This window comes from Nyctereutes procyonoides, unplaced genomic scaffold (assembly GCF_905146905.1).
Source record: "Nyctereutes procyonoides isolate TBG_1078 unplaced genomic scaffold, NYPRO_anot_genome, whole genome shotgun sequence".
NCBI lineage: Eukaryota > Metazoa > Chordata > Mammalia > Carnivora > Canidae > Nyctereutes > Nyctereutes procyonoides.
The window spans coordinates 4,326,732-4,341,711 of NW_026575020.1; the positions used below are offsets into that span (position 1 = coordinate 4,326,732).

General features: G+C 46.8%; 1 protein-coding gene across 2 annotated transcripts; it reads right to left on the reverse strand.

Moving 5' to 3' along the window:
* Window positions 1–313: 313 nt before the first annotated feature.
* Window positions 314–12,911, reverse strand: MSL1 (MSL complex subunit 1). Of its 2 annotated transcripts, XM_055330470.1 has the most exons (9): window positions 11,523–12,911; window positions 8,839–9,062; window positions 7,409–7,791; window positions 5,459–5,506; window positions 4,938–5,002; window positions 4,238–4,305; window positions 3,681–3,805; window positions 3,440–3,512; window positions 314–2,861 (listed from the first exon to the last, which is right to left on the reverse strand). In XM_055330470.1, exons 1-9 carry the CDS (start codon window positions 12,288–12,290, stop codon window positions 2,771–2,773), a joined length of 1,845 nt encoding a protein of 614 aa, XP_055186445.1. In that variant the 5' UTR covers window positions 12,291–12,911; the 3' UTR covers window positions 314–2,770. The 2 variants fall into 2 exon arrangements, with proteins under 2 accessions (XP_055186445.1, XP_055186452.1); XM_055330477.1 differs by lacking the exon at window positions 5,459–5,506.
* Between the last annotated feature and the right edge of the window lie 2,069 nt (window positions 12,912–14,980).

The window sequence follows — 14,980 nt, forward strand, 5'->3', positions numbered from 1 at the left end:
GGAAAATCATGCGTTAGGGGTCAGACTAGATGACTTCTAAGGTCTTTTCAATTAGGAGGCTTTATTCATTTAGATACCAGGCACCAAGTATCCTATCCTACAATCTTGTTTTTAAAGTTGCCACTCACCATAGGTGTAAAGGAGAACAGAACAAAGGGATGAAAAACATGTTGTGTTCATACACAAATAAAAGAGAAAATGATGTATTTTTCTATTTTGTAAAAATAGATTTCTATTTTTAATCTTTCAATATCTACCAGAACTGTTTGATGCTTCCCAATATATCTAATAAATTGAAGCGGAAGTTCAAAAATTAACAGCCACAATAGTTTATTTACAATTGAACTCTTTATAAGATATTTACAAGACAACCAATTTTACACATCAGAAATGGTATCAAAAGTATGAATTACAACACAGACAACAATATGAAATGGGCATAAAACAAAGCTGAAGTGGACAGACAAGCAATTTTTCTTTTTAATTTATTAACACTAGCTTAAACTTTGTTAAAGAAAGAAACAAAGAACTATGTTTTAGGAGAATTGCAGGGCCTTTGTTGAAGATTGAATTTCACAGTGTTGTATCCCATGTAGGGAAAAAATAAGACTAATTTTCCCCCCACACTCTAACACACTGTAATTTCGCTCTTGGGACTTTGCTAATCTACTCTCCAACCTCCTCAAAAAACCTCAATGCATCCAAATCAAAGGAGAACTGATCTAGAAGAGGGGACAATAAAATGAGCAGTCCTAGGTAGAGGGAGAACCAAGGAAATAGAATCCACTTATGTCTGGCCAGATAGCACCTCATGGATTCCTCTTAGTCTAGCTCAAGTTCAGAATCTGGGGAGTCTCCTGGATAGGGCACAAACACAAAGATTTAATTTGCTAACCCATATCCAAATTAGGAATCCGACAAATGCTGAAAACCAAGAAGAAACAGAGGAATCAAGGAACAACGTAAAGAGACACTGATTGGTCTTTTTTCTTCTTGGGCACATTATAAAGGAACATAACATAGGTCAGAGTAGGAAAGCCAAACAGCTTACCATATTAAAATGATGGAGAACAAAGAAAATCTGGCCCAGTTTTTCTAGAAATCTCTTTCCTCCCCTTAAGGTGTGAGATGAGAGCCCCTAGTGGAATAAGTCCTATTTCTCTCTACACTCTTGCTGCAATGAAGTTCACAGCCGGTTCCCTTGTGGAGAGCCCACTCTCCTAAGCAGATGGAGTTACAAATGAAAACCCATAGCCACACACACACACACACACACACACACACACACACACACACACACAAAAGGAGAAATAAAAGCAGCAAGATCATCCAAGAATACTACATGTGCTGCCGGAATAATTCCTTTAAAAGTCAAACCCAGGGAGCACAGATCAACATGTCACAAAAATCTTTAGCAGTGGGAGGCCCCTGAGGAACTTTTCTTTTCTTCCCACAATGGTATCCCCATTTTCTCATGCTCCATTGATGGGCCGGCCACACACCCTACATACCTTGGCTTCTCCTCTAAAAGTGCTAATAATCTGGGGACATATTCTCTTCAAGGATAAAAGCCCCTACCTTCTAGGAGATTAGACCCCTACTTGTTTTCACACCATAGTCATAAAGACTAAACAAAGGCATTTCCTATATATTTAAGACCAGAGGTCTTGGCTCTATTTTCCTTCCAGATAGTTACAGGGATCTTACACTGAGACCAAAGTGGCCTGAAGTGCTGTCCTGAATTTTTTTTTTTAACAAAATGGGGGAAAGGAGACCAAGATGATACACATACAAATCTATTTTTACAAAGTGAATGGAGAAGCTCATTAGGTACATCTGTTTGTTTCCAAGATGTAGACATTTGCCAGCCAAAGGAAGCACATATTTCCACATACACTCCCCCACTCCCCCCACCTTCCCTAAATCTCTATCCCACCACCAAGAGCTCAATTAAAAGAATAGAGCCCAACTAAGGAATACTTGAGAAGTGATGTGACACAAGAACATCTATACAGGCTCTGACATGCCATCCTCAAATGTCAACTGCTTTTGTTTAGAGTCATAACTTGCCCAAAACTAACCATCCCCATTCTCTTTTCTTAAGGAGTAGGGGATAAAATTCAGTTACCCATTAACTAAGAAAATAATCACAGCCAAACACCACTTCCCACACGGCTGTATTACAGAATAGTTTTAAGAGAACATCTGCCAACTTTTTAATCTCTTTTCTACCCTGTGAAGATGACTTGCTTCATCACTTCACTTGTTATTCCTTATCTGGTCCTTAAGCTCATGGTGAGGTTTTTTTGTTTGTTTTGTTTTAGGGTAAACACCACTATACTCAATCTATAAGGAAGGGTATACCAGGGTGAGAAGAGTGCCATGCAGGCACAGCTCTAAAGGCAGGGGTTGCTTCATCATCCACAAGTCTAACGAAGACAGCCCTTTTACCCCTTTAAAATAGCAAATGTATAGAAGCAGACACTTGAGGCTTCTGAATCTGCCATCCTATAGATTTAGCTTGAGAGCTCATTTCCCCAAAAAAGGAAAAGAAATCCCAATCACCCTCCATAATTCACAATTAGCCCAATGAAAGAGTTTTTGTGAAATCAGAGTGATGAAAACAAAACCAAGATCAAGGGAGTATGGAAGGGCATTATCAGCGAATGATAACACACATGAGGACATAGGTCACATATACAGGTCTCTGCCATTCTCTGGGAATGGCATGCTACAACTATCTGAAGACAGAAGGTTCTTGCCAGCCCAGCTATTTCCTACACGTCCGGTGAGGTGTTTGCTTCTTCTGGATCTCCAGCCTGCATCGGCTACGCTCATCCAACCAGGGCAGCTCAAAATTCCTGGCAAAAAAAAAAAGGGTAAGGAAATCAACTTGGAAGACTAGAAGGGATTCAGTGTGGACAAAAGATTAACTCTAAAAAAGATATTATGCCCCTCACCACCCCTAACCCTGACTCCCAAGTTCCAAATTTGAAATGTCCTTCTTGTCTCAAAGCCAGAGAAACAGTGTGCTATTAAAGTGACTAAATAATCTATTTCTAACTCAAAAAGCAATCCTTTTAATTATTTTATCACTACAAGAGCCAGTTGCCCAGATAGCTTCACCTCTGTCCAAGAGCCATGGCCTAAGCTACCTGTTCCACCTTATATCTCGGGTTTCATGAGGTTAAAGTACAGGCCAGGGCAGCCTGGGTGGCTCAGCGGTTTAGCGCTGCCTTCAGTCCAGGGCATGATCCTGGAATCCCGGGATCAAGTCCCACGTTGGGCTCCCTGCATGGAGCCTGCTTCTCCCTCTGCCTGTGTCTCTGCCCCCTGCCCTCCTGTGTCTCTCATGAATAAATAAATAAAATCTTAAAAAAAAAAAAAATACAGGCTACCTGAGAGAGGAGAGAGGGGAAAAAAACACCTTTATACTTACTGTGGAGTTAATTTGGGTAATGGTCGTCCAAATGCTACAACAGGCAAGAAGGGGGTAATCATCAAACTTTCAACTATGGAAAAAAGCCAAATGGGACTTTATTAGTAACACAGAGGGGAAATGTCTAGCAACTACACCTGCTCCAAAATGCTGTTCACTCATTCAGAGCAGGTTGCACCCTGGAGCCTTGCACCCTTTTTCTTCTTCGAAAAACCTACTCTCTTAGATAGACAAAACTTACCATCATCTGGCTCAGGGAAAAATGAGGTAACCTCAGGCTCAGATTCCTGAATTCCTTTCTTTTTATACATTCTGAGCTGCAGTCGTTGTAAAATTCTTTGTTCCCTGATCCTCTGAATATCCCATCTAGGAAAAATAAACCAGACAAACAAAACAAAACAAACAAACAAACAAACCCAGTATTACTGAAAACTTGCTCTATAAAAGCAACTAACACAATCCAGACACTAGGGAGACCTGTGCTGACTCTTTTCAATGGGGTGGGGAGGTCGGGGATGGTAAAGTGAACTGTCTGCCTGGTCAGGAAAGAGCTGTTTAGGTCTAGCAGTCCAAATCATGTGCTGATGTTCCACAGACAGTGGAAATGAGGAAGACCATACACAAAGAAAAAGAAGCCAAACATTTTTACTTACAACTACCAATTCAAACTAAGCTACCCAACCAATTGGGATGGCAGTAATTTAAGAGTGTATAGCGCTCCAGGACTTTTCACAGCATAGGCGAGAGAGGTCAGGGTCCTAGGGCTCAGTTGTTCCAGGATGGTTTCTCTAGCCTCACCTTTTCCTTCTCTTCTCATCCAGCTCCAGTTTTGCATGCCGCTTCGAAAACACACTGTCATCCAGGTTCTGCGTAAAGAACAGCAGCTGATAAACTATTTATTACCACGTGACACATGTATATACGAACTCATTTCCAGCTTCCAGGAATGTAAAATTTTTTCCCTGTAGATCCCACCTGAATCTGTGAATTCTATAGATGTCATGGGAACCTCCTGGTAACAGAATCAACAAAACACACATACTCTTCTTCCCACACCCACCCTTGTAGACTGTCCAAATTTTAAAATTATTTCCTTAAGTTTCCAACATGAAAATCATGTCAAATTGAAACAACCCCTAAAAATGCCATAAACCCTCCCTACCTCCATGCTTTGCCAGAGTCTCAATTTTAAGAGTCAAATGAGTTTGGAATACATAATTTTGCTGCTGAGTAGCACATGCTAACTTTTTTACTTAGCAAGAAATCTCATTTTGTTTTGAACGCTCCCTATTTCTTTTTGAACAGATCATTTAGCCATTCTGAAACTCAGTTTTCTCTTCTATATAAACAAAAGAGTTGGGCTAGGTAATCGTTCAAGTTCCCTTCTGGCTTTAGAGTTATTTAACTCATCCATCCAGTTACTATGACACATTCAAGTTAAACCTCCATTTCTACTCTGTCCATCACTCCCCTCTACTGACGGGTCTTGGGTACCTACCTCCAAAAGGTCTGAAGGATTTGGGTCCCTTAGAGGCTCTACTGAGTGGTCCCTCCAAGAAGGAACTGAAAAAAAAAAAAAGAAAGAAAAAGAAAGGGAGGAGGGGTGGAACCACCCTTAAATCCAAAGTCACACAACCCTCCTATAATTCACTAGGAAAAGAGGTCTCTCCCCAGATAGGACAAAGTTACCAAGTGATAGGAATCCATTCTATGGCCTCGCCTGAAGCCATATTCAGTGTCCTCGCTATGGTATAAAAGAACCTAAAATGCCATTGCAGTCTGCCAGACACAGGATCACAAAAAACCCTAAGCCAATACCTGACAATTCATATAATGGATGCTATTGCAGTTCCTGAAAAACAACTGAAATTTGTAGTCATTTGGAAGTCTATAGTGTAATCATACACCGAGGAATCTCACTCTCCCACATCCAACTGATGGGGAATGCAGCTCCCAACCATCCACCATCCCACCAACCCCCACCCCAGGCCCAGCCAGCACAATTCCTATTCTACTCACCAGCCAAGACTGAAGTTTCTCCTGCAACACTTGATGGCATCAGACACCCTAAATAATGCAGGAAAGAAGAATCATCTCAGTGTAAAAAGAAAAAAAGCCCATACCCAAAATGGAGGAAAGGATCATCACTGAAGTTCTCACTAGGAAGCCATTTTGGTTTTTTTGAGTTGTTCTTTTGAGAATTTCTCTCTGGGGGAGGGGAAGAGGGAACAACAGACAAAAGAAAAGAAAATAAGCCCACCACTTTTTTTTTTACACTGAGACGACTTCTTTTCTTCATTATTTAGGGTGGTTTCCCTGCAACAGTTGATGGCCAAGGATATCAAACCTTAAACTCAGAACATGGCAGGTGAGTAAAAGTTGACCCTATTTTTCAAATAAAAGATCAGTGTTCTCAAAACTTACATATGTAGTCTTCTTAAACAGCTCCCTCCTCCCTCCAAACAAACTACCTTGCTGGTCCAGCCTGAACAACATGCACAAAGACTTTGGCTTCCTTAGAACAAGCCATTGAGCTTCCTCTTGAGATAGGATAAGGATTCACACATTTATTCACAACTCAGGCTCCTCAAAGGGCCGGGATCCCCCCAATCAGACTCTTTCTGTACTGCTATGCCCCCACAATCTCAGAGGTGTTTGAAATTTTCTGTACTAGGGCAGAGAGGGTTTTCAAAACAGCCAGTCAAACAGAACAGCTCTGGACCAAGCCATTTCCCAATCCCGGATGGGAAGTTGCTTCATGGTTTCTCTTAAGTTGTTACACAGCATTGCCATGGCAGCAAGAAGGTTAACCATTAAGGATGAACCTGTTCAACTGACTGAACCAACAAAAAACCTGAACCTAGATCAGGATCCTGGTCTAGCTCATGTACTCAAGTGTGAGGCCTAATGAATTTTAGATAGTTAAGAAGAGTAATCTATCTTCCCCACTTAATTTTTTCACCAGAACAGCCAAACAAAGCCTGGAGAATGCTCTTGTCTTATTGGAATGGATTCCCATCCCCATTCCTGCTAGGGCAAGACACAGTGGTAGAAACTCGGGACTGTGGCTCTATTCAAGAAGGCTTCCCCCACCATCACCCCGGAGTACCCGCAGTGACCGTCACCGACTAACATTACACAATTGAAGGCACATTGCAGTTACTGGTTGATGTAGGAGATAGGGGAGCATCTCTGTGTGGAAGCCATGAAGAAAAAAAAGGGAATGAAGACCAAGGTCCCACATCCCACACCCTCCCCAAGCAGCTCAGATATCCCAAGATAGTCCTTATTGTTTGAAAAATAGTTTGTAGACCATTTTATTTAAATATATGAACAACCAATGGGCTACTGCAATCCAAGTAAACTCTTCACATTTAGAACCTTTGTGAAGTATAGTGAGATAAAGTAAGACTGTTGGGTCTTTGGCAGATTCCTCCTGCCCCCCAGACCGGGACATAGAGATACAGATAAATGTTTATATAGTTAAAGAGCGGAGGCCCAGGTGAAATTCCCCACCCCAAGCTGGCTCCCCAACCGAAAAATTACCATTGGCCCCTGAGAACACCCAAAGACCACCCTCCCAGGTTTCACACAATATCAATTGCAGGAACAGTCGTGCATGGCAAAGTATAAGTTCTATGCATTTCACAGCACAGAAAACCCTTCTTTCAGAGGGCATGCAAGTTGCCGGAGATTACACCCCCAAGTCTGGTGCTCTTGTGATGAGCAACTTACTGGCAAACACATCTCCCAGTGGTGTAAGCAGGCAAATACATTGAGCACATTTTGCTGTAATTCCATCTATTTGCAATGCCTGCACAGTGTCTGTCTCTGGCTGTTAACTTACTCATTCTTGACAGAACTCTGCTTTATTGATTGCACTTTTTTAAAAATGCCAAGGGCATTTTCACACTTGTTAGCTTGACCGCCACCACTAGGGTATAAGAGCAAGTGTTCTCTATGCCTTACTTGCTACAGTCTCCTCCTTCTTTGGAGAGGATTCCCGTAATGGTAACGGTGATGGGGGAGGCTGGTGCCAACGACACAAATACATTTCTGTGGTGGAAAGGTACGGCAAATCTTCTATCTCACTTGAGAAGGCTTTCTCCTTGGGGTGGGTGCTGGGTCCCTTCTGGGGAGTGGAGAGTCTTGGCGGGGTGTCCACTGAAGACCGGGGCTTTTCTGGAGTTTCTTGGCTCCTCAATTCACGTTTACAAACAGTTTCAGATAAGGAACCACAGGGTTCCTCTTTAATGGGAGAGTGCTTAGGAGTTTTTGTTTTGACTTTTGAAAATTCAGGAGCCAGCTTTTTAACAGGAATCTTTCTTTCTGTACTTCCAAATGGGGATTTCCTATTAGATAGGGAAGAAAACATTATAAAATGTATTGACTCTTGAATAAAATCTAATTTGATTACATTTGGGGGCAAGAGAATAAACACGTTCAGGTATCTAAATATCTCAACATCTGGCTCAGTTGGCAGTCACAAGCAAGAACAATCTCATGCTTACCAGTATAACAGGCTCTCAGTTAAGTGTTTGTTGAACAAGTGAGTTTCCATGGTTAAGAATCTCTAATAGTATCTTATTGTCTACTAAATCTAAAAAGGTTCCTATTTTATTCAAGACCCTTTAGCTAACATGAGGTGCCACTACTCTGTGGCCTATGTCATTCCTCTCAACCAGAGCCCAGTCTCTTGTTTTTTTTTCCCCAATTCTAAACCATGTTAATTATAATCTCTACTTCTTTTTTCTTGCTATCTGCTGGCTTTCCTTCTCCCACCAATCTCCTCCCCCAACTCCCATTCCTAGAATGCCACCTCCTTTCCTTTTTACCAACCTAAATTCTAAACTTTTTCAAGATCCATCTCCTCCTTAAAAGCTTTACTAGTCTACCTCAGAATAATCTTTAATGTGTCTGAATCTTGTAAAACTTAATTTACATCACTGTTGTCTACGTTTGTATGTTTTATTGCAGTCGAATTCCAAGTTTGCAAAATTTATGCCACCTTTATAGCTATAGACTGACTAATGTCTTTGGGTCCAAGGACAGTTAGATCTCACTTCTTTGTCCAATACTACTTAACACAATGAAGGAATTTAACACTTCCTAACTTGACGTGAACTGCTATAGTTTTCTTTAAGAAGCTCAGCTGTCACATTTGCTGCCCATTCTCTTTATGATGTGATGTACTCTACATTCTGTAATGACCACAATGTTCCTAACAGATTTTTATAACCTACAAGAACATTTCAAGATAGTTTCTCAGCATGGAAGACCTCATAATTCAGGATATGGCTGTATTAAAACTAATTCATAAATCCCAATCCCCTACTCTCAGTCACTGGAAACACATGTCCTCATCATGTCCAGACAGCATAACAAAGTTATTAGCACACCTTTTGTGTCCCTTTCCACTCCGCCCACAAGAGAAAGGCTTGGAAGGCAGAGTCTGGGATGTCTCGGAAAGCTCCGGCTGGCACTCCAGTTTAATTTTCTCGGATAGCTCCGTTTCCTCTCTTTCTTCAGTTTCATAGCCCTGAAACAGCTTGTGCCTTTCTTTCTCGTTATCCTTCTTTACCAGCTGCATCCTCCTTTCCATACGTTCAATCCGAGCAAGGAGCTAAAAGAGAGAGTGCCAAAATGCAGACTTAAAACACAAAAAATTACACCCAGGTACTTAGCCCCATTTAGGCATCAGTATGGTCTTCTGCCTCTTTCCATGGACCACAGCAATTCAATTTCTTTCTAATAGACAGCGATCCATCTGAATAGTTTTCCTTAAACGTAATAGAGAAAGCAAGGTACTCTGCTTAATTTTAGGGCTAGCCTAGTTGAGGAGGAACATGGGAGAATTTGTAGTTCATTCTTTTGAAAGAAGATTCTCTTCTCTGGGAGGGGCTACAACATGCCTTTCAAATGGCATGGTCTCTGCTACTGCTAACCATGTGGCTCCAAGTCAGTTTGGGAGTTTCCAGAATTAACCTTATGTTCTTTTAGCAGGCCCTAAGTTTCTCTAAATCCTATCCTCTCTTTCACTCCAAAATGCTATACACGGGGGCAAAGTCCAAACAGTATATTGAGAAGGAATTAAAAGCTCACAGTCACAGTGCCACAAGGGATTGCAGTGTTATTTGAAAGGGGTGTGCAGGGCATTTAAACAATGAACACTCAATTTGGAAGAATTATAACAGTAACCAGTACCCATAATCCCATTGATTGTGAAATATGCAAATTCCTTTGCATTTAAGAAAACGAGAAAAATCTACTTTTATCTAAATATTAATTCATAGTCTTTTAACTTTAATTAAAGGAGAACTACATAATCAAACAGAAAACGGACGTCTATTATCAATGAAAACTCCACATTAAAATGTTCTGAGAAAAGGTGCCAACTACACCAAGTAAAACAATGTAGTAAGAATTTCATTTGGGTAGATAGCAATATCAACGTTGTCTTCATTATATCTACTTGGCTGCAGAGATTTCAGTAGAGGCCAAACAACAACTGGAATGAGAGAAACAAGCTTAAGCAACGCTAAGACTGCAATACACAACAAAACAGTGAATGCCAAGTTCGGACTGATACTCTATCCTTATCTCACCCCACTTTTCCTCCCTAGGAAAGTCTGCAAAGGGGCCATTACCTTAGGAACTGAGCATAAACCTCCACAATCAGCAGAGAGCCCCCCCTGTCAGCCATACTCTCATTTCATCTTCTGTTTTGATTCACAGCCTTAACAATACTTAACCATGGTTTGTGGGTTACATTTCCTTGATTTCTTCTCCTCCACTGGTCCTTCTCTTCCCGCCTCCCCCCCCATGTATGGATATGATATGTTGTAATTACAGTACCATCACACCCCTAGACTGCAGTACAGTAGCAGTGCCACCTCCATGTTGAGTAACTTCCACAAATCAACACCATGAGATATTTTGATGAGACCTGCCCCAGCTCCCATTCCACCTTGCAGAATGCATTCTCCAATAAAACAGCCGATGCCTGATGTGATTCATTTGTAAAGCAAACAAAATGAATAGCCCTCTGCTCCGTTGCTCAGCCCTTGGCGCACACAACGCCAGAGAGAGAGAGAGAGAGAGAGAGAGAGAGAGAGAGAGAGAGAGAGAGACTGCTGCAGCCTGAACACAACAATTGTAGAAACCATGTTTATTTTTAGGCAGCTGTAAGGTATGCTAGCACAGTAATACCCCACACACACATACACACACACACACAGCTTTCCTGATATCTGAAAGAGTATGTTTTAATGCATAAGGTGCTCTTGGCTAATGCTGCAGTAACAAGCCTATACAGTCATGTTCCTCAGAAGTACAAAGAAATAAGAAATTACTGCCCTATTTCAAGATCCTAAAATAGGGATTTTTTTTGGGGGGAGGGGGGTGTATTTGATACATTTAATTAACTTTCCCCTGATGCCTTCAAATCTACCAGTCCTTATACAGCATGCTTATATACAAGGGAGCTGGTCAGTGGGTCATGTTTTACAACTCAGATTCTTATTAAAAACTGTCTGGAATCAAAAGCAGTGATTCTCTTCCTATCATTTAAGAAAACTAAAATAGGATTCCACTGTGAATCACCTCTACCTCTCTGCCAATTAAAGGGCCTACTTGCCCTATCTAAAGATGCTAGAGCAGTGCAACAGCTGCTCTGTCCTTCTCCTCTAAGAATGCATTTCTAACCAAAAGCTCTTTCATTTAACCCCTTCCATAAAGCCACCACATATGCATCCCACCTTTGCATAGTCAACCCTTCACAAATCAGGTCTTTTCCCACTCTCAACGTCTTTCCCACAAGTCTAGGGCTGTCATTTTAAATTAACCCCTTGGCACCCGAAACCTCCCCTCCCCCTCCCCCTAGGAGGCTGCCCTTTAACCCTTCCCTCCAACCCAACGTGTCTGTGAGCCTGGTTCCCAAGGACCCGGCACTTAAGATACTCTTTGCTGGTGGCCAATCTCCTTACCCCTAACCAAGGGATACCTTAACCTCCTACAGCCCCCTTCCCCCGAGCATGCGCACAACTCGTTCTTCGTCCCGAACGCAGATTAACCCCTCCCGTACCGTGTCTCTCTCCGACTTCAGCTCCTCGATCTCCTTTTCCTTGGCCTGCAGCTGCTGCTGCTGCTGTTCGATGAGGTCCAATTGCAGCAGAAGGATCTGTTTGAGGCAGGCGGCCTGACTGGAGGCTCCCGAGCCGCCGCCACCCCCGAGAGGGCTCTTCCTCATACTCTTCCATCTGCCCTCGCTGGCCGCCAGGGTCCCGGCGGCGGCGGTGGGCGCGAGGGGTGGCGGCCCCGGCAGAGGTAGTGGTGGGGGTCCCGCCGGGTCCGAGGCGGTGGCAGCTGGGGGGGCCGCCCCACCCTTGTCCCCAGCCCAGGGCGTAGGCTCTTTGGCCGCCGCCACGAGAGAGCCCGTCTGAATGGGCAGCACCGCCTGATACTTGGGTCGGGGACTGCAGCCGGCGCCCGCGGCCGCTGGCTCCCCGCCAATGCCGGCTTGTTTGGTGGCCGGGGGCGGACAAGGCAAGGGCACCGAGCCGCCCCAGCTCTCTTCCTGCTGCCCGGGGGCCGCCCCGGCCGGGAGCAACAAGCCGCGGCCCTTGCCGCCGCAGCCGGCCGGGGAGGGCGCGGGGCTCCCGCCCTGGGAGGAGGCCAGCGGGGGCCCCGGCTCCTTGAGCTTACGGTGCCGGGGGAGGAAGTGGGCTTCGGCCGCCCCGGGCTCGTCCTCAGGCCCGCCCAGCGCCGCAGCCCGCTCGTAGTCCAGTCGCTGCTCAGGGTTGCCGCCGGCAGGGGCCGCGGCCGCCTTGAACACTGCGGATCTCATGGTCATAGTGGTCCGGAGCGGCGCCGGGGACCGAGGCGGAGGGGGGGGTGGGGAAGGGGCGAGGTGCGGGGGGTCGAGGACGGAGGAGGGGGAGGGGAGTTTGGCGGGCTCGCCTCAGCAGCGCGGCAGCAGGCCTCGGCTAGCGCGGCTCCTCCGCGGCCCCGGCGCCATCCCGCCGGCGTGCGGACGAGTGGAGGCCGCGGCTGAGGCCCGCCGCCGGCCCATGGGGGCCTCGCCGCCGCCTCTGCTGCCGCCGCCGCCGCCGCCTTCGCCTCAGAGGCAGGAGCTCGCACCCAGCCGCCCCCGAGCTCATCCCCGGAGCTCGCTTCGGCCCCCCCTGGCCCGGCCGGGCCCGCCTCGTCTCCCCACCCCACACCCCCCCTTCCCCGCCCCGGCCCCCCGCCCCGGAGCTCGCCTCAGCCGCCCCGAGCCTCCATTTTCCCCCCGCTCCTCCTCCGGAGGGGGTGGGAGGGATGGGTCCGCCCAAAGCCCTCCTACTCCGGGAGGGGGTCTGTCGCCTCCCCCGGGGGGTCTCCGCGGCTCGGGGTCCCCCTCCCCCACAGTCACCCCCGGCGCCTCAGCGTTTCCCTTTAAAAAAACGGAGCCGCTCGCAGCCGCCACCGCCGCAGCCGCCACCGACCGGAGGGCGCATGCGCTGGGCGGGGAGCGGGCGGGAGCGAACCGGGAGCGGAGAGGAGGGAGGCGGGCCGCGCTATTGTGAAAGGGGCCGCCGCCGCCGCCTCGAGGGGGCGGGGAGGGGGCCGCGGGGCCGCCGAGGGGAGGCCGGGGCTGAGGGGCGAGGACCGGGAAGCCCGCCGAGGAGCGGGGTGAAGGTGGGCTGCCGAGGGAGGGGCGAGCCGGGGGGGGGTCCGGAGGAGGGAAGAAAGGGCGAGGGCGGCGACGGGCCGGCGGGGGAATGCGGAGGCCGCCGCGGGAAGGGAGCGCGACGGAAGGGAGCGCGGAGGAGGGCAGGGGGTCCAGGAGGCGGGCGCGCCCTTGGCGGCCGGGGACCGAGCGCTCCTCGGCCCGGGCCTGCGCGGGGCGGCCCCTTCCCCCGGCACCTTGGCCGCCCGCCCGGCCCTCGCCGGAGGGGCCCCGCAAACCTCCTGGCCCGGAGTCAGGACTCGGGCTCCTGTCGGAGCCTGTGGGTGTTTCCTGGGGGTAGGATCCTAGCCCCTCCACCCCCTCCCGTCCGCAGCAGCCCCACTCTGGCCAGGGAGAGAATGAGGTTCTTTGTCTATAAGGGATCCAGACCAGAAACGGAGGGACCTCTGGTTCCCGGAGGGAGGAAAACCCATGATGTCTGCTGCCTTAGGGAGTTCTTGCCGCAAGCTCCCTGGAATGAAGCATTGCCAACTACCAACAGTTCTTTTTCCCAACGGCCACCTCCCCAGCCTTCTTAAGTCACTTCTAGCATCTGCTGGAGGTTCATGAAGGGTTGAAGAGATAAAGAAAATCTCGGGAGGGACCTTTATTTTTATTTGTTTAAAGTTTATTTTTTCGTAATCTCTACACCCAACGTGGGGCTCGAACTCACGATCCTTCTCCCCCCCACCCCCCACCCCGAGATCAAGCGTCACCTGTGCCTCCACCGAATTCAGCCAGGCGCTCCGGGGATTTTTATCTTTACCGGGGATAGGAATATTTTAGGGTATTCTCTTATGTGGAGCATTTCTTCCTATCTCACAATGTTCATGGTCTGTGTATGCGTCTCAATTTATTTTTTTTAAGATTTTATTTATTTATTCATGAGACACAGAGAGAGAGAGAGAGAGAGAGAGGCAGAGACACAGGCAGAGGGAGAAGCAGGCTCTATGCAGGGAGCCCGGCGTGGGACTCGGGACTCGATCCCAGACCTCCAGGATCATGCCCTGGGCTGAAGGCGGCGCTAAACCGCTGAGCCACTCAGGCTGCCCCTTTGTCTCCATTTCCATGCAACTTTAGCCAACAAGTCCTCAGTTCCTCCAGGAAGAACTTTTATATAGTCTTAATTCATTTCCTTTTTCTGTTGAGGTGTATTTTTTTTTCAGTCCATATGAAGATGGAGCTAACATTCTTTGACCTAATGTGGAAACCTCTGATTAAAACTGGGTCTCGGCATTGTTGGGCCCAAAGCATGAAGCGCTGGAAATTTTTATTTTATTTTTTTTTTAAGATTTTATTTATTCACAAGAGACACAGAGAGAGAGAGAGAGAGGCAGAGACACAGGCAGAGGGAGGAGCAGGCTCTATGCGGGGAGCCTGATGTGGGACTCCATCCGGGGACTCCAGGATCACGCCCTGGGCCAAAGACAGGCTCCAAACGGCTGAGCCACCCAGGGATCCCCAGCACTGGAAATTTTAAACAAGTGGGTGTCAATCCAAGTGGGTGTTAATCCAAGAGAACCCCATCCCTCTTTCCACCAGACCTATGGCCTAAGATCTGCAAGGGAAGTATCTGGGTTAGGGATACCAATAAAGGGGGTGGTGGGAGGCCCAAGGAATATGGTAGTCTCTTTCAGTACCAAGACTTTCGATACCCTCTCTACACTGACAACTCCCAAATTTATATCTTCATCACCTAATTCCAAAATTGTATATATCCAGTTGCCTAAGAGACATATCCACTTGGATCAGCATTTCAAACTAACATCTAAAATCACACTCCTGGGACGCCTGGGTGCCTCAGCCGTTTAGCGCTGCCTTCAGCCCGGGGC

Coding starts and splice junctions, on each gene's coding strand:
- MSL1 (XM_055330470.1), bottom strand. CDS start 12,290: ATGACCATGAGATCCGCAGTGTTCAAGGCGGCCGCGGCCCCTGCCGGC. Junction 3,513..3,680: donor TTTCCCTGAGCCAGATGATG/GTAAGTTTTGTC, acceptor TTTTTTCCATAG/TTGAAAGTTTGATGATTACC. Junction 2,862..3,439: donor TTACCCAAATTAACTCCACA/GTAAGTATAAAG, acceptor TTTTTTTGCCAG/GAATTTTGAGCTGCCCTGGT.